This window comes from Ctenocephalides felis, unplaced genomic scaffold (genome assembly GCF_003426905.1).
Source record: "Ctenocephalides felis isolate EL2017-DRISC unplaced genomic scaffold, ASM342690v1 CF-g0.4_SCAFFOLD_00845, whole genome shotgun sequence".
Classification (NCBI taxonomy): domain Eukaryota; kingdom Metazoa; phylum Arthropoda; class Insecta; order Siphonaptera; family Pulicidae; genus Ctenocephalides; species Ctenocephalides felis.
This window is the reverse complement of record NW_020536999.1, coordinates 50,825,931-50,851,296: the sequence shown is the minus strand read 5'-3', so window position 1 is coordinate 50,851,296 and position 25,366 is coordinate 50,825,931. Positions and strand designations below refer to the sequence as shown.

The 25,366-nt window shown below is 30.8% G+C and overlaps 1 protein-coding gene across 1 annotated transcript in view; it reads left to right on the top strand.

Annotated features, from left to right (window-relative positions):
* Nucleotides 1–3,260: 3,260 nt before the first annotated feature.
* Nucleotides 3,261–25,366, top strand: part of LOC113385114 (ammonium transporter Rh type B-like) — a 28,126-nt gene continuing 6,020 nt past the window's right edge. Inside the window, exons 1-5 of the mRNA XM_026622928.1 lie at nt 3,261–3,273; nt 3,652–3,820; nt 17,862–18,027; nt 20,166–20,310; nt 22,517–22,680. Of these exons, the coding sequence (XP_026478713.1) occupies nt 3,261–3,273; nt 3,652–3,820; nt 17,862–18,027; nt 20,166–20,310; nt 22,517–22,680 (657 nt within the window). The remainder of the gene's footprint in view (nt 3,274–3,651; nt 3,821–17,861; nt 18,028–20,165; nt 20,311–22,516; nt 22,681–25,366) is intronic.

Below are 25,366 nucleotides of genomic sequence, written 5' to 3'. Positions count from 1 at the left end.
ATTTTACAAATAATTACATTTTTAACTAATGCTAAAAAACTACCAACGGAAGAAAATACTTTTATTATGGATTTTCAAAGATTACCGTTTATCTCCCCCATTGCCGTTTTCAAATCAAGGTTTTAGCTATATATTTTTTATCTTACAAATTTTTTTCCTCTACTTTCAAATATTGTTGTTAAACAATGCTGATTGCCGTTTTCAAATCAAGGTTTTAGCTATATATTTTTATCTTACAAACTTTTCCTCTACTTTCAAATATTGTTGTTAAACAATGCTTGATTTTACTGATTTTTGACACATCGGTGGTGGACGTTTTTAACCACGGACCTTCATATATTACTATCTATTCTTCGATAAATTCTGGGAAATTATAACTGGGAAAATGTTATTTGACAAAATGTTCATTTGATCGATACCAAATTTAGGTTCTGAATTTTAATAACATAAATAAAAAATAATATAACCTAGAAAGTGTTATAAAATACCAATGAGTATATAATTATACAAATGAGTTCTTTCAGAGCATCGTGTTTGAGAAAAATATGTCAAAAAGTGCATTTTCATATTAACATTTCAAAAAAGTTGATATTTTGAGTTTCTAGTAACACTTACGGCCCGTTTACTAACGTTTTTGTATGTAAATAAAACTACAAACAAAACTACTTGCTACAATCATAATTAAATAATATTCACCTAAACACCCTATTAAACATAATCGAAAATCATCTGTCAAAAACGTTTGACATTTCAAGTATTAGCCACCGTCCATTGTTTTATTTACATTACGCATCAACAAAAATTTTCAAATTAAAAATGTAAAGTTTCTACGCGATTTTGAAATAATATCTCACCTTTTGGACAATCTTTGGATTGGCACGAATTTTTCAAGACTAAGACTGGCCAAATCCATTCAGCCGTTTTCGAGTTTTATTCGGACATTTGAAAGACAGCTCCATTTTTATATATAAGATGATGTTATAATCTACAAAAATTAATGACATATTAATTTTGATATTCAATCTTTAGAAAATATTCATACAAAAATAATTTTCCTTTATATAGTATTTAAAAAAAAAACAATTGTAGGAGGTACGTATTCTGTTTGGATGCTATTTATACCCCTTTTCATCTTGTTATTACAAAAATTATTATAACACTTTTATAAATAAATTATAAAATATTTTTATAATAATTTATGATAAACATTTGTAAGTAAAATAATAATTTTGAGGATCATCGTTAACTTGGTTATTTATCTAATTAAGTTTCATAAGATATTCATAGTTATCTATTGAATATAAGAAATAGTAACAGATATCTGCATTTAAGAAAAAGAAATATTATGTTATGAAAGAAATTTATACCAACACATTTGCCAGTCATTTTAGTAATGATTTTTTTTATAAGTAACCCTTCAATGCATCAAATTTTGTCACTATGTAATTATATAGCTATTTCCGCATATTAAGTGTCTCCATAAATAAAATCTATATAATAACAAAACTCTAATTTTTAATTATTAATTAAATTTCGTAATATATTTTGAAAATTCAAAATAATATCTGTTCAGTTATTTTACATTATCATAAATTTCATAGAATAAAAAAAAATTAAATCAATTAATGCAGCACATATGTCGACGTCCTATAAATTTTTAGTACAAATTTGACATTTTCAAAATTTATAGAAACACGAAGAAAACCCAGTGATATAATATACTATTTAAATATAATAGTTTTTAAAATACTGATGATACAATTGCATAAATTTCTTCCCAAATTTAGGAAATGATTAGACTTCAGTAACTAGACTTTCCAATTTCAATAAATAAAATTTAAATAAATAGACTTTTAAAATTTATAGAAACACGAAGAAAATCCTATGATATAATATACTATTTAAATATTATAGTTTTTAAAATACTGATGATACAATTGCATAAATTTCTTCCCAAATTTAGGAAATGATTAGACTTCAGTAACTAGACATTCCAATTTCAATAAATAAAATTTAAATAAATAGACTTTTAAAATTTATAGAAACACGAAGAAAATCCAATGATATAATATACTATTTAAATATAATAGTTTTTAAAATACTGATGATACAATTGCATAAATTTCTTCCCAAATTTAGGAAATGATTAGACTTCAGTAACTAGACTTTCCAATTTCAATAAATAAAATTTAAATAAATAGACTTTTAAAATTTATAGAAACACGAAGAAAATCCTATGATATAATATACTATTTAAATATTATAGTTTTTAAAATACTGATGATACAATAGCATAAATTTCTTCCCAAATTTAGGAAATGATTAGACTTCAGTAACTAGACATTCCAATTTCAATAAATAAAATTTAAATAAATAGACTTTTAAAATTTATAGAAACACGAAGAAAATCCAATGATATAATATACTATTTAAATATAATAGTTTTTAAAATACTGATGATACAATTGCATAAATTTCTTCCCAAATTTAGGAAATGATTAGACTTCAGTAACTAGACTTTCCAATTTCAATAAATAAAATTTAAATAAATAGACTTTCAAAATTTATAGAAACATGAGGAAAACCCAGTGATATAATATACTATTTAAATATAATAGTTTTTAAAATACTGATGATACGATTGCATAAATTTCTTCTCAAATTTAGGAAATGATTACACTTCAGTAACTAGACTTTCAAATTTCAATAAATAAAATTTAAATAAATAGACTTTCAAAATTTATAGAAATATGAGGAAAACCCAGTGATATAATATACTATTTAAATATAATAGTTTTTAAAATACTGATGATACAATTGCATAAATTTCTTCTCAAATTTAGGAAATGATTAGACTTTTAATAACGTTATTTAATAATAAATAATTTTTATATATTATAATAAATAATTTGATTCTGACCCTATTTTAATTTTTTCAAATGATTATCTGTGACCCTAAGTTGTTTTTTAATTCATATTTTGATTGTAATCCTATTTTGATTTGCAGGAATTTTATGACTATAACCTTAATTTGGCTATTTTCTAAATAAATATTTTGATCGTGATATCACAAAAATCTGATTATATTTATAAAAATAATAAATATTAAATTTATGACATTAATGACTAATAAAATAATCGGTATAATCAATAGTAGTAAAATAAGTAAATATAAATGCAAACTATAAAGTGCACCAGTCACTTAAATGAAATGACTTTATACTCGTATAAGCGAGTTTTCAATTTAAACTTCTATTAAAATGCAAGCCCATAGTAAGTTCCAGATCTCAGATATGTGTATAAACAAACTACTTGTTTAATCGATGAAAAATATAGATTAGGAATTATCAATCACTATCATAACATCTCCCACGATTTTTAATAAAGCCACGAATTCAATAAAGAATAATTTTACCAAAGTAACTAATCTCAATACAACTCTTTAAATTCAGTAATTTCAAAATCTCAGTAAATGTTTAGAAATAATAATTCCCAATTTGTAGCAAACTCACTCAAGTCCTCCCCCAAGTCCATCGTTAATTCCTGGTTTCAAATATCGATAATATCGTAATATCTATATAAATTATCGTTCGATTGATGAATGATAGAATATCTCCACGTCATGGTCTCGATTAATTTGGTATCCGGCAGTGTTTCAGGATGTGCATGTCATGATATTCGTGGGTTTCGGGTTCCTGATGACGTTCCTGAAACGATATGGCTACAGCTCAGTGGGTTTCAATCTATTAGTGGCAGCCCTCGTAGTACAATGGGCAGTACTATGTAGAGGATACTTCGAATTGGAAGATGGAAAAATCAGGTCAGTAGTAAAGGATTCTGGATTTTTTTTATTATATTATACCAATAGTTTTTATACGTATATAGTAAAGGATTCTGGATTTTTTTTGGTCATATCATACCAATAGTTTTTAGAGGTGAGACTAATTAAACACTGGTAGTCGTATATAATGCCATTAGAGTTATTAATTTATGTGCCCACCTATATTTCTGACGCTGTCTCTGGCCATTAATCATTTTTTGTTTTGTTTTTCCATTTTATTTCATCAAATGTGTGCATAAATATACATACGTGCAGGTAAATAATATAGGGTAGGGCGGGGTTTGAAGGTCTGCGGGTAAAAAGGTCCACCACCAATATCTCAAAAACAAGTAATGTAAGGGCAAAATATGTATATCCAGACATCACCATGATTTTTACTTCGTCACTATTGGGATATAAAAGGCAATGTTTGAAAAACCGTAGTATTTTCTTTCGTTGTTAGTTTTTTTGGTTGTGAGCACTGTTGTTTAGTTTACGAGACCCCAATATAATATTTTAGTATATGTCATTTAATTGTTTTGTGAGATATATTGTTGTTTTCAAGTTCAACAAGATTTCAATTCAACAGATTTTTTTCTATGGCCTCTATAAGGGCTTACATGTCTGTGGGGTTTCTTTTGATCAAAAATATAGAACGTTTTTTTGTGATGAAAATGGTAAAATTCAAATATTTGTAATAAAGTGATGAAGGCAATTTTATATTTTACAATACAAAATATCAAGTCGATATATATAAGTCGGATGGTGTAGTTTTGATATAGTATATAGTTATTATATTAGTATATAAATTGTATAGTTTTGCTAGTAGATAGTATTATTGTTACAGTGTACCAAGTGTCATTGATATCAGTTTTGAATGATTTATTGATTATTAGTTTGACTAATTCTAACTAAGTTATTTTATCGTATTATTTTAAAGGCTATCCTCCAAATTTTACTAAAGTTGAAAATGAATACTATTAATGATTTATAAGATTCAAGTATACTTGAATGTGTATAACTTGAATGTAAGTATACGTACATTCCATATGACAATAAATAATTTATATACATAATTTTGCACAAAAGTTCTAACACAAGGATAAAAACTCTTGCAAATACGGTTCATCTTAAAAAAAATCTTATGGTAAAAAGTAACATAAATAAAAAGTCCCTCCTCCAGTTATTTGAATACGGAACTCTAAGCACTTTTAACTATTTAATATAGACAAAAATCATATTACGACTTTAATTATTCTACCAGTTTAACTAAATACTTTAAAAACAATAAACTTACAATTAGATAAAAAATACGCCTCATTGAAATATTTTAATCAACTTTGTACAATTATATCAGATAAATTAGTTTTAATTTTTTCATTTTGTAGAAAGCTCTTGAGTAATAAAGCTCGAAGCAGTATATAAACTCATTTAAAAAAAAAGAGTGCGCGTAAGGATCACACGCGATTGAAGTAAAACTTTTAATATTGTATGAGTAGGCAATTAAGATAAAAATAAAAAAAACATCATATTTGAATTTTAAAAATCATCTTTTAATAATCATATAACATCAATAATAATAAGATCTCCTGAGCATCGGCACAGCTGTCCTACTGATATTAAGAGTTTGAATATGATGTGAAGCTTTCTTCCTAATTTTGTTACCTATCTTACCGGGAAATTCAAACCATAAACGTAGAAGTTCATCATCATCGCCACGTTCTATGTACACTAATTTTCCCACACAACCATTAGCTAAGCCATCACTTACATCAATATTAGTTGTTATTATGTAAAATTTATTCAGAACTAAAATTATTTCATACGGCAAACCCCCCGTATCAATAACCGATTTTTTTGAAACTGCTGACGAATGTATGATTGTTGATCTGTCGCATGGCAACCTACATAAATATCCGTGGCTGTAGATATTATTTTGTCTTCAACGAGATTCAGTATAAATTTATTATATTCCATGGCACATTTATTCTCTAAGAAAAGTCTTATTCCATGAGGACATAATACAGCAACCTCTTCTTTTGTAAAAAAAACGTGATTCAATTAATGCAAGTTTTCATATAGGGTTTAGCGCTCGACTTACGCATGACATGACGCGATATGAGTGGATACTCGCGACATCAGCGCTTACGGCGTCGTAGTGTTCAACTACACGTTGGCATTTTCGTTGCATTTGTACGGATTTACACCCGTGTAGCCTAAAGAAATTTTTACACCCATATCGCGCCTAAAGAAGTTTTACTTCAATAATGAAAATCTGTCTGATTGACGTAGCTAAAATTGAACAATTTGTCCTACTATATGCATAATTTATAGAAAATATTTAAATGGATAGAGGCAAAAAATCGTCTATTTTGTATATATATATTTTTATCTTGTATGAAGTAATTTGTTTTGCTAAATAATTTTTTTCTAATCAAGTTGGAGTTTAAATCAGCTCATGGACCTGTTCCCGGACAGTACTATCATTATCATAACATATATTTGGAAATATTAATTAAACTTTTAGCAGTTTCTTCTAGCACGAATATAGTGTGATTATTCAATTTCTTCATATAAAAGTAAATACACGAAAAAAATACATCTGTTCACACACACATACTTTTCTAAATTTGGTATCATTCGATTCAAAATATCTTGAAACGTCGAAGAAACATGAAATTAGCGATTGGGATTTATTGATTATTTCAAAATTATATTGATTATTGATTATTTCCTTCGGGAAGTTAAAAAAAAGAATTGTTTCAAAACTTCTTAAACTACTCAAATGTGACTCATATACGCATTGAGCAAATGATATGCAATTATTAACATTTATTATATTATTTTATTCGCGAGTAATAATTAACATAGCATGAAAAGTTAATTAGAAAACTAATCCAATTTGTATATTATTTGTTCTAAAATTTGATTTATATTTTAATTCTGTTGATGATATGTAATTAGAGAACAAAAGTAATTTAAGTTGATGTTTGTACTCGGTAACGATATTTTAATTAAACACGACACGATTACCCAGACAGAGCATACCCTATAATTGCTTGTTTGTTTATATGACTTGAAAGGATTTGCCCCGTAATATTATATCGACTGACACCTTATTCCATAACATTGTAAATGTATTCATATGTATATATATATATATATATATATATATATTTCTTTTGTACGGATGTATGAATGGAAATTCCTCCTATGAATGGAAATGTTGTAGAAAGAAATGGAAAAAATTCCAAAAACAATATATCATTGTCAGATATTGAAAACATTTTGACACAACTTTCACCTGCCAAAAATATTATGTCAATTTAAAATAAATTATGAGGATAGATATTTTTAGAATATGATATATTCGCGACTAAGGAAAATGTAATGTCTACATTACTATTTCCAAAAAGCACCTGAGATATGCTAGAAAATATAATAATATAAGATACAAGATACGTTTGACAGATGAAATATAATTCAGTATGACAGATTATATATTTTTTAACTTATGCATGCCGTATTTTGCCTTACTTTACTAAATTACTTCACAATACAAAAAAATGTACTTATTCAAAAATATATTTATAAGCTTCATGGTGTCAAAAACTAATTTGTTTGCCATTGGATATTGAATATTTACTTAGTTGATCGTAGATTGAATAGTGCACATATGCACAGGATTTGACAAATTAATTCACTTGAAATATGAGACTTAAGTAATAATGAATATTAAATTATTAGTGAAAAAATGTAATTTAGATATTATAATTACTAAAAACCAATTAAAATGGTACGAGATTATAAAAAATATAGCAACATTATTGCAGCAATTATTTTGGGTGGAAAAATCCAAGGTGATATTGGACAACGTCTGTCGGGTCATCTAGTATATATATATGTATATATATATATATATATATATATATGCATAATTTTATATTCAAATTTACTAATACAAATAGCATTTTTGAAGTATTATTTCTTTTGATTTGCAAATTGATAATTTTCAGTCATATTGGGTTGACCGCATTTTAATCAACCTGTACGCATTATTAATTTGCAGTAAAACATTTACAAATAATTAAAAAATTAATGTTATATTTTAATTTTCATATGATTTACACCAATCGTTATTATTTTTGCATAAATAATTAAAATCTGGTATTAATTAGTAATTACTAGTAAATTGAATAGAATGTTACCAATATCAATAATTATAATTAATATTTTGTTGCAGAGGATATAATTTTGATTATGTACAAATTGTAAATTTGATAATAATCATACTAAATGATGAAAATGAATTTATGCTGTATATGAAACATAATTGAATTATTACAAATTAGGAAATAAAAAGGATCACACGCGATTGAAGTAAAACTTATTTTCTACTGTACAAAGTAGCAATTTTAAGTTAGGTAAAAATGAATACACCCAGGCCTCGCTATACGGCCGCTCTTTATACGGCCTTTCGCTATAACGGCCCTCTTTAATTAAGGTACGTTTTCGATATACGGCCTAAAATGTTTCGCTATAACGGCTTTTTTTCTCTATGTCGATATATTGCGCAATCTCGGTTTTGAAGATTTAAACGAATCTGATGTGCTGGATCTACTTGCAACTGATAGGGAACCCCTCTCATATGAGGAACTCATTCAGTTGCAAGCAGAGCCGGCAATTGATGAAGATACAGAACCTGTTGTATCCAAACAGCTAACATCAAAAATCATGTCGAGCGCCTTTTCATATTTTGAACAAGGTATAAACATCTTCCTTGAAAACGATCCTGACATCGAACGTAGCGCTTATGTGTATCGAGGAATTAACTCAGCCATTAACTGTTATAAATCACTAAAGGAAAAAATAGACAAGAAGGCAAAACAAACAAGACAAATTTTTCAACCCACCAGCGCAAAATGATGGTGACAGTGATCTGTAGGTTTTAGTTGTTTCATTTTTATTTGAAAATTATGTAATGTTTTTGAAGTTTTTTATTTTATGTAAAATTTATGTTCTTGTTAGATATGTTTATAATTTAAACAAAATAAAAAAATAAAATGCATTTTGAATTATCAACCATATTATATATTTATTAAATTTGGAACCGATCCCATTGAATTTGTATGAATACGTATTAGAATAATTGATTCGTTATACGGCTTTTCGCTTTACGGCCAAGTTTTGCGGAACGTATCTAGGCCGTAAAGCGAGGCCCCAGTGTATATCATATAACAATTCTGAATAATGTTTATTAGTAATATGGTAACAGTCGTGATGCACACATTTATTAGTGCCAATTATTATACACATTTATATAATGATAAATTATAAATTATATATTTATAATAGCAATAAAAATATGTATAGTATTTAAAAACAATAATGTAATTAAAATCATACTTCAAATATGACATGATCGGTTTGTCATTGTAATTAGCATTTATAAATGAACCTTCATTAGAAAAATGAAGTAATAGCTGATTAATAACTTCTATAATAATAGTTCACACAGCGCATTATGTTAATCAACGCCTAAGCAAATATTGTTTTCGTAACTTCACTCTTCATGTAATTGTGTTTGAAGAACTTCATGTATTTAAAATTAACATACATTCATTGACTGCTTGTATTTTTTTTTACTTTTTCGCGATATATTATCATTTTTAAACAGCTGTAATATCTGTCTTGCCTAAAAAGTATTCCATTTTAATAACTTCAAAGATTTATAGAAACTATGAATATTATAGAAATAATTTCTAATCATTAAACTTACGATTAGTACAAGTGTTTAATTTGTTTTATTATTTTCAAGGAACAGGGTAAAATATTCTTCTGATTCAGGCATTTTTCATTAAATCAACATTTGTATTACGCAGTAACTTTAAAATGGCTATTTACTTACAACAGAACAGACAGACAGAAATAAAAATTTATTCAATATATACAGTGTAAAATACAGTGAATTATATGTGGGTTTGTCTACCCTGGGGGTATTTTACCCAAAAGTTTGTGGTTTTACAATATTGTCTATATATTTGTATTTGTACAATATTTTATTCATTATTTCGCAAGGACAAAAAAAGGAGACGATTTTTGTCACCTAAAAAAAATCCTTCATTCATTGTTTTATGGCTTATGTATTCACTGCGGGCTCGATCAGGTAGTTAGGCATGGCATAGTTCCCGTACCAGATCATTTCTGATGTGTACTGGCCTAACGCGCGGATGGTACTATTATCGTGATCCCTACACTTTCGGTAAAAATTCTCGGTGAGCTTTTTATGTGTTCGAGTATGGTCGGTATGTCCGTCTGTTCGTGTAAATATTTCGTTGGGTAGTAGTGTCTCGTCAGTGGGTTCCTTGATTTGTCTAGTACCAGTCGCAGTGCTTTGTTCTGTGCTATTTGTAGTCTCCGTCTGTTGGTCTTGGTTGTCGCGTTCCATGCCGGAGCGGCGTATGTCAGTAATGGTCTTATCAGTGTCAAGTAAAGTGTCCGCTTGTTCTTCACGCTTAGCGGGCTGTTGTGGTTCAAAAGAGGTCTCAGTAGATTCATCATCCGTAAGCCTGTCCAATTTTTGTATTCGTATGTTTTGTGAAGCTGAGTCTATAGTCCAAGTTTACGCCAAGGTATTTGACTTCCTTGGACCACTCAGCTTCATGGCCCATTACCTTTAGTTTCGTCAAGTCAGTAAGTGTAATGGACCAACGGCTTTTTGTAAAGAAAATTGCTTCTGTTTTAGAAGGATTGATTTTAATTTGCCATTTTTCCGTGTAATCAGTCAGGGCGTCTATATGTCTCTGTATTTTTGTAGTCAGTAGCGTAGGTGAACGTGATGATCTGTAAATGGCAGTGTCGTCAGCAAATGTCAACAGTGTTGTGTCGGCGTCAGTGGGCATGTCGTGGATGTAGACGTTAAACAAGGACGGTCCCAGGATCGAGCCCTGCGGTACTCCCGCCGTCACTTGTTTAATCGTCGAGGGTGTGTTGTCTACTTGAACTGTGAAATTACGGTCAGCGAGGTAAGAATGGAGTAGTTTTGTGATGTATGGTGGAAAGTTAAGGGTTATGAATTTGTGTATCAGTCCGTCCATCCAGATGGTGTCAAAAGCCTTCTCGAAATCGAGCAACACCAATCCGGTATGGTTTCGTCTATTGAAGTTGAGTACAGTGTTTTCTATTAGTTGTGTCAGTGGATGTAACGTAGAGTGCTGTTCCTTAAAGCCGTACTGTGTGTCTGGTATAATCTTGTTTCGTCTGATGTGTCTGTTGATGCGTTTGAGCAGTATCTTTTCAGTTACTTTGCTCATTGTATTGAGGAGGCTGATTGGTCTGTAATTTTGCGGAGAGTCTGGCTGTTTCCTCGGCTTCAGGATAGGAAATATGGTCGATGTTTTCCATGAAGCAGGAAAGTGGCCTTTGGCCATTATACGGTTAACCAGTCGTGTGATTAGTATGTATGCGTTCGTTGGTAGTTGTTTCAGTATTATATTTTGTAGTCCGTCCGGTCCGGGTGCTTTCCTGTTCGGTAGTTTTCTGATTGTCAACTTTATTTCTGAAACTGTGGCAGGGTCTATTCGTAGGTCTTTGTCGTTAAATTGTTCAGTAAAATTTTGAATAGAATTGCGTACGTCTCGTCTTAAGTCTGCGTTGGACATGTCGGCGTTTTGTCTGTGTATGTTTTCAAAGTGTGTTGCTAAAATTTCTGCTTTGTCTGCTGGTGTCGTGGCGTAGTTGTTGTCAGGTAGTTTGAGTGGCGGGATAGGTGTTGTTTTCCTCGTCAGTCTTTTGGCTGTTTGCCAAACTTTGTGCGGGTCAGTGTTGATGGTTTCTAGTTTTTTAGTCCAAGTGTCATTCCGGTGCTCACGTATCTCATTATGAATAATTTTTGTCAGTCTGTTTACGTGTTCCTTTAGTAGTCTGTCACCAGTACGTTGCCACAGTTTCTTTATATCATTCTTTAATTTAATTTTTACTAATATTTGTTGAGGAAGCGTGTCAAATGTGGATGTATTTGCGTGTCGCAGCGGTATTGTGTGTTGGATGGTGTCCGTGATCGTCCGTGTCAGATGTGTCACAGCCTCCTCTATGTCTGTATTGGTCTCTATGGGTATCGTGTGTCGTATATTGTCTGTAATAATTTCTCTAAAAAGTGGCCAGTTGGCTCTGGAATAATCCAAAATGTTGCGTGCTGGAGTATTGTCGACGTCGAGTCTGTCAGAGATAGTCATAAAAACAGGGTTATGGTCAGAGTTGAAAAGTGTTCTAGTTATGGGTTCGGATGTATGTGAAGATTTTTGTCAAGGCCAGGTCGATCGTGCTGTGATGGTGCGTTTGTACGGTGGCGTATCTGGTCGGCGTGTCAGGATAGTGTAGTTGTGCGTCCGTGGTGTTGTGTTCCGTCAGATATTCGTAGAGTCGGATTCCGTTCGCGTTGTTGTAGTTGCAGTTCCAGGATGTATGTTGCGCGTTGAAGTCTCCTGCCATTAAGACGTGTGTATTTGAGTCAAGTAGGTTTTGTAGGTCCGTCAGTTGCAGTCCGCTTGCCGGGATGTAAATCGATATTATAGTCACTTTTTGACCTCTTTTGTATACATTAATAGTTGTTATTTCAGAACCGCCCGCTGTCAGGTTTGGCACTTGCTCGTGTCTTATATTAGACTTGATCAATATCGCAGTGCCTCCCCATCCGCGTGAGTTTGTCGGTCTGTCGTTCCTGTATATTTTGTAGTTGTTGATGTAAAGTCTGTCCGTAGGTTTAAGGTGTGTCTCGTTAATTAGTACAATGTCCAAGTCATATTTTGTTATGGTCTGTTTCAGTTCGTCTACGTTGTTTTTGAGTCCGTTGGAGTTGAAGTACATTATGTGTATGTCGCGTGCGTGATTTATGGGCATGCCGTTAAAAAGTTAAGTATGGTTGTGTATTTGTCATTGTAAGTCATATTTGTGTTCAATGTCTTTGTCAGTTTATAAAGCTCACTGAAAATTTGTCTTACCTCGGGATCCGCGAATAACTTCCTGATCTCACCCATAACAGTAAATAGTCCCTCTGGTGTACTCAGGTCTGGATCGGACTGGCTGGTGGTAGGCCGGATTCGTGAGGATGCTGGCCGGATCGGTTCTGGTGCTGGCTGGATCTTCGGCGATGGATACTGGGAGGCCGGCGGTATACGTGGTGATGATGGTACCGGGAGTTCAGGAAACGCAGATCTGTTGTTATGGCCATCGTTGGTGGGTTTTAAAGCTGACGAGAAGCTCCTCGTCAGCGGCGCGGTGTTGGCGCTGGCCTGTATGTTTGGTGTCTTTTTTGCGCATCTTTATCCCTTTTTGCTCTATAGTTAATTAGAGCTGGGCATTGTGAGTAGTTAGCCGGGTGGTTTTCTTGGCAGTTCACGCATTTCGGGTCCTCGGTTGGTGGCTTCGTGCACACTCCCGGTGGGTGCACGTTCGTGCATTTTATGCATCTATACCGCATGTCGCACGTATACGAGGTATGGCCGAAGTTCAGGCACTTGTGGCACTGTATAGTCTTATTTAGTGGCCTGTAACTCTCCCATTTGAATATATGCCCTTCTATATTGTTTATTTCCTTCAGTTTGGCCATCTCTTGTTCCTTATCTAGAAGGACAATATATATAGGGAGTTTGCGCTGACTGCCGTCCGATTCCTTCTTCTTAATTTGGACCACCTGCTTTACCTTAATGCCCTTGGCTTTCAGCTCTTCTAGAACCACCGTTTCAGTCATGTCTGGATTTAGGCCAGTGATAGTGATTTTCTTAGGGATGTCGTGCTGCATAGTATAGGTGTAAAATTGGAAATCACAATCCCTTAGTATGGTTTTCAGTTTTTCATGTTCTGCAATCGTATCGGCATATATTTTGTGCAATTGTGGCTTTAAATATTGGGTCCTGAATATTATTTTCGTCGTATCTTTGATATATTTGATCACTTTCAAGTCTAGCTGGCCTTTGACGATGATAGGTGGTATCCTTGACTGCGGTGCGGTGGTGTTCTTGGCTCCTAGTTGCTCTGTTTTCGATGTAGATGGCTTCTGAGTAGTTGCGTTCTGGTTTCCTGTCGCATTTTCAACGTTGTTTTGCCTTAGTCGCTTCTTGCGTTTCACTACCCGGTACTCGTCTATCTCTCGATCCGTGTCCATTTCACTGCGGTCCGATAACGCCTGGTACTTATTTTTGAGGACGGTGCTCGTCAAGACATCCATGTCTTGCGACATTTTCCTAGGCTCCCGCCCGGGAATTCTTGTGATTTTATTTGATGTCCACTGAATTTATTAAAATATAAAACACTGTACTTTAGAAAATTTTGAATAACACTTTCTAATGTGCTACTTTCAATCCATTACCAATTCCGATCCAGAATTTGGAAAGAAAGTAGCAAAAGGCACGTTCACCTTATAATTTTGTGTCGGAAGCGGAGCAAGCCCCTGACAAATTTGCGCTTTGTTTAGAAAAGACGCAATATTAGACCGATACTTAGAATCGAACGATCTTGCAATAATCCTGCGATCTCTTTCCGAGGATCGCGATTATTTACTTACAACGTTGATGTCGATACTCATACAACGACTGATCTTTATTCACACACGCGAGGACTAATCACAATCGACTCGTATAGAAATGATATCATTGAGAGCGATTGACGAATCATTGGCACTCGACTCTACCGTAACGCACTTCCGTTGCATTTGTTCTGTTCTAATTTACACCCTAGTCGCGCCTTAAAAAAGTTTTATTTCAAAATTGATTCAATGTTTAATTTGGAAAGACAGTCAAGCCAATAAACAAATACTAGAAATAGTAGAATAGTATAACATTAGCATAATTACACGAATATAAGAAGTTATATACTTTGTAACATATGGAATTAATAGCCTTCTGATTGACAATTTTTTATATAATTGGATATGCTACATTTTGTAAAAAAAATGCGCAATAATAATTTGTAATTAAGAGTTGAAATTTAAAATACATTGTTCCTATGACATCCAAAATTGATATTAATTATTTAATTATTACTCTCCTTACTGCGTCGCACTAAGCATTTCCATGTAGTTCTTGAACCATATTAGGCAAATAAATTCTATCACGACATATGGACGGAACTCAATCATTATCCTACGATGATTTTTATTTAACTAATCATCTATCATTTAACAAAATATCTAATTAATTTAAATTTGTGGGACAGGAATAGTTTTGATTTCGCAACATCCGCCGGCGTCATATGTAGTGTGTACTATGATGAGTAGAGTACTACGCGCACTAATTTATTTAACAAGGACGAAACGAATAAACATTCGGAATGGGACACGCGATCATAATTTAGAATAGTAATGACGATTTAAGAACATATAAAATTCTCTCAATTGCATTTTTATAATGGGTAATTATTGTCATTTTATTTTATTTTATATTCGACATTGACATTTCAGTTGCAGTAGATATATAAATGATAGAAGCACAATGGATAAAGCAATAAAATGGTACATTGTAACTAACAATAATTTATAAACACATGAACATATAGTGAAGCATTTATATATAAATAAGTATTTGTCCAAATTAATTAAAAGAATCTAAACTATCATTTTTTGTCACATTTTTGCAATAAGTTTTATTGTTATGTTAATTTTTTGCCTCTGTAGATCATTTAAATTAAATTCTATTTAGGGTATAAAAAACAAAAATTTCTGAAATTTAACGTATTTAAATTATTCAAAAATATAAATAGTAATAATATACTTATAAATCAAACGCAATAATTATCAAAATATTCTGAGAAATAATAAGCAATATTCCTGTAAATCCAATACCCACAACTATCAAAATTGATTTCATATAGTTAAATTGAGCATTTGCTGATATTTTTAATTCATATAAGGTAGAGTGATGCTTGAATGAATTTGGAGCAAAGTTAACCCTTTCCTCTCGCGAATTAAGAGAATTATATGAATTTTGCTACAGGAGCGGCATTCGAGTCGAAAGGGCTAAGAGTATTTTAACAAAAATATTTGACAGTAGAGTGAAATAGATTTATAACCAGACATCTTCTTAATTCTTAAAACTTGCTCATTCTTATGACTTTAAAACGGGCACGTTTGAAAATCCATGACAAAAGTATTTCCTTTCATTATTAATTTTTTGGTTGAGCACTGTTGTTTAGTTTAATATAATTTTTAAGTATATATAAATGTTTTAAAAAATGTATGCATTTTTTAAAATTAAATTCAAAGTAAGTTGAACTTCAAATTTTTTATATAATCCTCACATGTGGGCAATTCTGGCAATGGTAAACAATAGTAAATAATTAATAAAAACGTAAATCAGGTCAAAAAAAGAATTTTACAAGAAATAGTTTAAGTAAACAATTTTGACGAAATACCAGATTAAGGTTATACGCAGTGCTATTGTTGCAAAAAATGTAAATAGTGCATTGGTTGAATGTTGTAGCTAATATTTCGTAAAATTCTCACAAAATTAAAACTAAGACAATGGACCTGTTTGCCCTCTGACCGTCCTGTTTAACGCCGGTTATAGAGTAAAAAGGACTATGTGACAGTGGATTTCAAGATCTATTACTTAAAAAGAAACGGTTACAATCAGCTCCAAGATCTTCTACTTTAATTGTTTCTGAGATAATGATGGTGAATCTTTTTACTCGCGGACATTTAAATCCCACAAAGAATGAAAAATGAAATTTTTTTCATATCTTCACGTTTCAAAGCTTTCTGAACATCTTGGCATACCTTAGGAAAAATTTGATGTATTTGTGCATGTGCGTGTTTGTATGTGCGGATACAAATTTTTGTAGACGATTTCAAGATCAAATATCAACCGATTTGAATAATTTAAAAAACATTTGATTTGTATTAATTCAGTCCAGCCGTTTAAAAGAAACGGAGCAAAAAGGTCGAAAAATGGTAATTCAGTTTTTGGAAGAACGAAGCGTCCAATTTGAATGATTCAAATTACATTTATTTGTATTGACAAAACAGATTAAATTTGTGTAAAGGCAGGTCCAGCAGTTTTGGAAATCCAATATAAAAAGTAAAACAAATGCCATTTAGCGTTCAAAATTGATCATTAGGCATATGCACATCAAATTATCAGATATTTTATAAAAATTTTAATAAAAAGTACAGAATTTGTTTACATTTCTAAGAATTCCGCACCAATGTTCAAAATATTTAAATTTAAATTTTCAATTTTCAAAAATCAATTTTTAAGAGTTTTAAAAAAAGAGTGCTCGTAAGGTTTACACGCAAATGAAGTAAAACTTATTTGCTACTGTACAAGATGGCATTTAAGTAAAAATAAATACATCTTATAACAATTTTGATTAATAATTATTAGTTATATAGTAACACTCGTGATGCACACATTTATTAGTGTAAACCATTATACACATTTATATAATGAAAGTTATAAATTATATATGCATAATATCATTAATAATATGTATAATATTTAAAAACAATAATGTAATTAAAGTTAAAATAATGTAATTAAAAAAAATAATTGTAATTAGCATTTAGAAATGAACCTTCATTAGAGAAATGAAGTGATTGCTGATTAATAACTTCTACAATATTCGTCCACACAGTGGATTATGTTAAATAACGCCTAAACAAATATTGTTTTCGCAACTTTACTCATCATGTAATTATGTTTGAAGAACTTCATGTAATTAAAATTAACATACATTCATTGACTGATGGTATGTTTTTTATTTTTTCGCTGGCTATATAATCTCATTTTTTGATCAGCTGTAATATCTGTTTTGCCTAAAAAATACTTTCCATTTCAATAACTTCAAAGATTTATAGAAACTACGAATAATATAGAGATCGGTACAAAAAGTTCCAGCAATTTTCCATAAGGCACAATGCTATGCACCACTAGTTATTTAATATTCTTGACAGAAAATTAATAACATTATAATTCTCCACCACTATCAAAAATTTCATACCAAAAATTTAATATTTTATGCCAACCAACGTGTCTTTTACTATTTCCAGATTAGGTTTACGAGACTTAATCGGTGCGGACGTAGCAGCTGCCAGCGTCCTAATATCGATGGGGGCGTTGCTCGGACGGACGACGTGGGTGCAACTGCTGCTCATGGGTTTTATTGAAATTCTAATTTTCTCGGCTAATGAATATCTTCAGGTCGAGGTGTTTCAGGTAAAAACACGATTCCATCTACTCGCTTCGTCTTTATTAATATTTATCTTTCTAGAGTTTTGTTTACCTAATCATGTGCTCATTACCGTAAAGTATTCCGAAATGAACCTGAATCACTTACGCCCACGAGATAATGAAAATATTATGCAAATTGTTATGATGAAATATAATTATTCTTTAGAAAATTAAGTTAAATAATTTATGTGATGATCATAAATTTTATATATAACGCCTTGGTGATAATTAAATTTTGAGGATAATTAAATAAGAAAGCGTTGCGTTAAATAATAAACATCGTGTTTTGGAATTAGGTTCTATATATAACTTTTCTAAAGGTGTGATAATTTATTCATAATGGGTGCAATAAAATATTCTGATCTTATTCGATTGTAGAAATATAACTTCTTAAAGTATCAAATAAACGTTTACAGAATTTCTATACTAATACAATGATTTAATGAAATCTAAGTATAATACACTAACAATTTGGAACTTGTTTATTCCAAAAATATAAAACTAGTGGGATCGAACCCGAGACTTCTGATGAGGTCCAGTCACGAGTGAGCCCAAAAAACTCTTATTAATATAATTAATTTCTGATAACCGATTAAAACACTGTAGGCATGATATTTATAAAAAGCTGATTATTTTCTTCAATTTTATTTTTAATTTAAAAGTAAAATTCTGCCGGTTAATAATGGAAAAAAATTAAAAAAATGAACTAATCAAAATCAAAAAGAAGAATTGTATAGTGGGGCCGATGGCATTGTGCCTTAAGGCAAATTGCTGGAACTTCCCGTTACAAAAATATTTTTCTTAAAAAGATTAACATTCTTGAAAAAAATTTCTTTGAATAAATTAGATTTTTGAGAAACTATAAATTTGTGTCAAAAATTTACTTTTTTGAAAAAAAAAGACTATGAAAAAAAAATGTTTTCTTTATTTTGAAATATTTTGAAAATTCTGAACTTTTTTTCAAAGCAATCGCACTGCTTTAACTGCATGGAGACGAAATATCGAAGCGCGTAAGCGCCGCGTCGCCGTCGAACGGATCAACTTAAAGTTAAAATCTCTATAAAATATCTGATAATTTGATGTGCATATGTCTAATGATCATTTTTGACCATCAAATGGCATTTTTTTTACTTTTTTCACTAGATCTTCAAAACCGCTAGACCTGCCTTCATAAAAATTTAATCAGTTCTTCATCTTGCCAATACAAGTAAAACGTTTTGAATTATCAAAATCGGACGCTCCGTTCTCTTAGGTACTGAGTTACCGTTTGTGACTCTTTTTGCCCCGTATCTTTGGAACGGCTAGACCTGCCTGTGCTAAAAGCTAATCAGAACATCTCCTTATCAACAGCAATCGAATGTTTTTTGAGTAATTAAAATCGGTTAAAACGTGTTCCCGAAATCGTCGACAAAAATTTATATCCGCACACACACACACATACATCCATTTTTTCTAAGGTATATCAAAATGTTCTGAAACGTAAAAGTATTTAAAAAAAATTATTTTCGATTTTTTTGCAATTACTATAACTTACCCTACGGGAAGTTAATTAGCAAGACCCATCAATTATACAGGGTCCGCCATAGATAGTTTTTTTTATAAATTTTATTCTAATAATATACAATTCTTCAATTTGATCACTTCATTTCTTTTTAATATTTTCTATTATTAACCGGCAGAATTGTACTTTCAAATTGAAAATAAAATTGAAGAAAATAATCAGCTTTTTTATAAATATCATATCTTCAGTGTTTTACTCGGTTACCAGAAATTGATTATATTAATAAGAGTTTTTTGAGCTCACTCGAAGCTAGAGCGACTGGACCTCATCAGAGGTCTCGGATTCGATCCCGCTTCGAGAAGCCTGATATCAAGCAGTAGTGACATAGGTTTTTACTTGAAAATATAGATAGCAATAGGTTCCCAAGTAAAAATAGCCTTCATCTGGCATTGGTGGATATGAAAATGAGACAACTGTTTTGGTTCTCATCTGTTAAACCGACGTTGTATTATGTCAAAATAGCACAATATTTTATAGAACTTTTTAGTTCTGATTCCTGTTCAAAATAATAAAAAAAGTATCTTACACTATTGTAATATGTTAATATATAATATTTTTACAGATTACTGATGCAGGTGGTTCAATAGTTGTCCATGCATTTGGAGCATACTTTGGATTAGCAGTAAGTTTCATGTTACGACCATCGAAAACAGTTCCATCAAAATTAGAAGGACCCAGCTATAATTCTGATATGTTCGCCATGATTGGTAAGTTAATCACACTTCACAGAAATTTTATTTAAAACACGTGGAGCATCTTCAAATTAAAGATACACGAGTTACCAATCAAAAAATGAAGTTTTATTTAAAACACGTGCACCATCATCAAGTCAAAATTATACGAGTTGCTTATTAAAAATTCAAAGTATCATAATAATTATGTGTAATAAATTTCGTATGTTCAGCGGTAAATATTTCGAAGATTGGTTGTAAATTTAAAATTTTATTGTCTATTCGCAAAGGACTTAATGTTCGATCGTAAAAAGGATGTGAAACGTATAATTAAATTAAGTACACAAAAACTTTCCATTCACCCAAAAGATCACATATTACAAATAAAAAATTTGCATCCCAGATAAATTAAATTATTAACTTTTTCCATTTGCGCATTGCTAAAGTAATGCATAACATATCGCAGTAGGGGCGGCATCTTAGTGGAAAGGGTTATAATATACTAAATACTTAAACTATATTTCATATAATTAAATAAAATACAAAAATATTGGTGCCTAGACAGAATAGAAATATGTTTGTTAATAATTGTTAACATTTAATTATTATATTTGTATATATTAACCCTTTCCACTCGGAAACCGGATATTAATATGTACTTGATTTGATAAAGTATTTGGTAAAGTATTTTTGATAAGAAAAAAAAAGAACTAGTTGGTTTGGTATTTAGCCTTGAGGCAAGTTACAAGAACTTCCCGATATGTGTAAATAATCGACTTAATAAAAAAAATGTGTAAATAATATACTTCATCAATCCTACTTTAAAAAAAACGATAATAATTTTAGCAAACTTTGACGAATTTGTAAAATTAAACTACTTGTCGTAAGGCCGTAATATTACAGTAAGTTCTATAAGACGATGATGTATATCGCCAAAATTAATCAGTACCATTCCCAACTAATATCTTTCGAACAGTTTTTGATTTTTTAAAATCGGTTCGGTAGGATGAGCTTAAATGTCGACGAAAATTTAACACTTTTTTTCAACAGTTAATTACAAGAAAACGGCTCAGTAGATTCTCACCTAAAATTAATCAGTATCATTCCCAACTAATATCTTTCAAACAGTTTTTGATTTTTTAAAATCGGTTCGGTAGGATGAGCTTAAATGTCGACGAAAATTTAACACTTTTTTTCAACAGTTAATTACAAGAAAACGGCTCGGTAGATTTTCACCTAAAATTAATCAGTATCATTCCCAACTAATATCTTTCGAACAGTTTTTGATTTTTTAAAATCGGTTCGGTAGGATGAGAAGTTCAACACATTTTTTTCGAATTTCGAAGAAACCGCTTGTCAGATCGTTGCACAAAACTGGCAAACGATAGTCCTCACCGAAATACATCAAATGGTTTTTAAATTTCTAAAATCGGTTCAGGCGTTTTTGAGAAAACGTCGATCAAAAGTCTAATTTTGACAAATGCCAAAAAGACCATACTGATTTTTGCAAACTTTGACGAATTTTTAAAGCTGAACCAGTTGTCGTAGGGCCGTAATATTTTAGTATGATCTAGAAGACTATGGTATCTATCGTCAAAAAAATAATCATAAAAATCGACGAATTTTTTTTTTTTTAAACTTTATTACAAGAAAACGGCCCGGCCGATCTCTACCAAAAACTAATCAGCACGATTCCCAACCAATATCTTTCGAACGGTTTTTGAATTTTCAAAATCGATTCAGAATTGCGGGCTAAAACGTAGACGAAAAATTTTTCACTTTTCTGCCATTTATAAAGAAACGGCTTGGCCGATCGTCGCACAAAACTGACAAACAATAGTTCTCGTCGAGATACATCGAATGGCTTTTAAATTTTTGAAATCGACCCAGCCGTTTTCGAGAAAACGTCGATTTACGGCAAAAAATCTGTTCACATACACACACACACACACACACACACACATACTTTTTCCAAATTTGGTCTCATTCGATTCAGAATGGCTTGAAACGTCGAGAAAACATAAAATTAGCGAATCGGATTTTTTGATGAAAACATAAACTTCTCCTTCGGGAAGTTAAAAAAAATGGAAAAAAACGTTGAAGATATAATTGTGGTGCATGTAATCGACCACATATGACTTTTAATGCAAAGTATCGTATAACAAAACAAAGAACAATATTTCTTCTTGTAAATCTGATTAATATCAATGACTTATCTTAAGCTTATATGTTTTTCCTGCAGGAACGCTTTTCCTGTGGCTGTTTTGGCCAAGTTTCAACTCAGCATTCATATCAGGTGAGGGACAACACCGCGCGGTTATCAATACATATTTATCGCTAGCTGCCGCCACCGTCACGGCGTTCTGCATATCGGCGGCGGTTACGCACGCCAAGAAGTTCGACATGGTAAGATTATAATATAAGATGTGAGAAAATAGAATTAGATGCATTTAAAATATATGAGATAAATATAGACCGAACATGAAGCATTTTCAAATAATAAATTTGCTATTAAGAAAATAAAATATGTCTCACTTGTGTAACTGCTACTGCAATATCGCTGGATTGTGTGATTCTCTATGTCTTTCACTAATAATGTATATTTTTCACTTCATATATAACACGCTCATCAATCGTTTCATATCCAACTTCATATCCGCTTTCCGCCTTGTTGGTTTAAAGATAGTAGTCACCCTAGAAAATATAATAATATGGTAGTCATTCTGTGCTATCACAGAGCCATCTATCGTGATTTATCTCAATTCAAGAAATACGAAACTTTTCTCCATTGAGTCAAATAGAACTACATACGACTGCATACGACTGCAGACGACTGCATACGACTGCAGACGACTACATACGACTGCAAACGACTGCATACGACTGCATACGACCGCAAGCAAGTCGTTACAAGAATATAAGAGGCGGGATTGATACACTGATATCATTATTATATATGAAATTGACCAGTACTCTTGCCAGTCGGGATTTTATTTTGTATATTATAAACATATTGTAAAATTAAAGAAATAAAGATTTATTTTTGTAACCAAGTATATAATTAATTGTCAACTTTATATCAGCCGTGTTTTGCTTGAAGGAATTGGACTTATTACTTATTACTTACTACCACATAATATTAGACTTGAGGTATTGTATCTTGATTGCAGTTAAGAAATAAAAAAAATATTAAAGAAATACATTTAACAATTATTACACAATAGCACTGAAACCTGAAGAAAAAATTTCTACTTCACATGCATTTATTATGAATCGCTCAAATTTTTGACGCTTTTTTGATATTATAAACGAACTTGTACTTCTAGTTTGAAATAAATGTAAAAGATTGTGCTGATGCAAGTCTAAGTGGCAACTATTCTAAATATCATGAAACTTCTGTTTAAATTGTGATAGATGTAATGCAATTTCTTTTTTAACTTGAAGCTATAGAATTTATTTTATCTTCACCAGTTTTTTTTTGCAGGTCATGATTCAGTGAATATATCTAAATTTATTTCGAAGTGTTTCTTACATTTTTATTCGTTACTGGAATTTTTAACCAGATTTTTTATCTTAAATCCAGGAAAAATGTATAAAATTTATTCTGAAACCGAACTTTTTGACTAAAGATACATAACTATTATTACATATATCACACAATCTAAATCCAATTGACTTCCAGTTTCGATCAATACCGCCAATAAGCCAATAGCAATTAGCCAAATTATATAGTTATTCTTTAATGATATGCAGTTTTAAAACGATCCGATAATAAAATATGCATAAGATGTTGGTTAAATCATCATCTACCTTCTAACTTTGAAAACAGTTATGAATTTTGTAGTAGTATATTATTTGTAAAACGTATCATACCTATTTATTTCTATCTTGTTTAGGTGTCATTGAAGCATATAAAAAGTATATAAATTAAGACAGAGAGAGATTAATTTAGAATTTGTAAAGTTTTAGGATTTTACCATGATTTTTCACCATATGATTTTCTATCTTGATTGTATGTTTGGATCTTGTAGTTAATGACATATTTTTGTTGAATTGAATTGAAACTACACTACGTGATAATTCAGTATAAAAATATAATGATTAGTAGTCTGCCAAAAGACAGGTCCATGGTGTGAGAGCACCATAATTCAATGATTTTCTTCTCTCCCTTGTTTATTTTACCCAGTACTATTTCTTTACCACTATTCATTTATTATTTTATACACTTTTGTGCATTTTGCTTCCTTCTATGCTGCCTGGTTCTGTGTTTCGGCTTTCAGTTCCCTATATTTCTCCTCTTCTCGCATAAGTCATCAATCAAAATGGAAAAGCTATCACATTTTAGATTTAATTATATATATATATATATATATATATATATATATATATATATTAGGGGGGTCCTTAACAAGGTAATTTTCCAATTTCTTTGCTCCCAAGGGCGCCAATGCTTCCAAATAAATAAAAAATGAATCTCTAATAGTATTAGCTCTTAATATAAACATTTAAATAGAGCGCACGCCAATTGAAAGTCTCTTATATTTGTTATTAACATATGTCATTAAGTAAATTCTTACGCCATCTGCATAGTATTCGTATATATATATATATATATATATATATATATATATAAGTGACACAAATATTTTGCTGATTTATAGCAGACCTACATATATCATTTAAGAAACTTACAGGGTGCACCATTAATATGTGGTCAATGAAAACATCGAATAATTTTGACAGATTTCAACCGATTGCGTGCAGTAAAGTCTTTTTGTAAACCTGGCTGGCCAAAATTATAAGGTTTTAAATTTGATAATAAAAAAGGTTTATCAAAATTTATTGAATATTGTCCAAGTTATTCAATATTTCCATTGACCACAAATATGTACGCACCCCATATTATTTTTTATAAATTTAATAATAGAATAAAGTTATTGTTAAATCAAATGCATTAACATAGCGTGAAAAAATAACGTTAAAATTGCTTCCAGCATCTAGATTTATATATAAAACAAAATGAATGTAGAACAGCAAACTGCATTATTTTAGAGAACTGACAACTGATCTACAAAACTATCTGTTGGTCTAC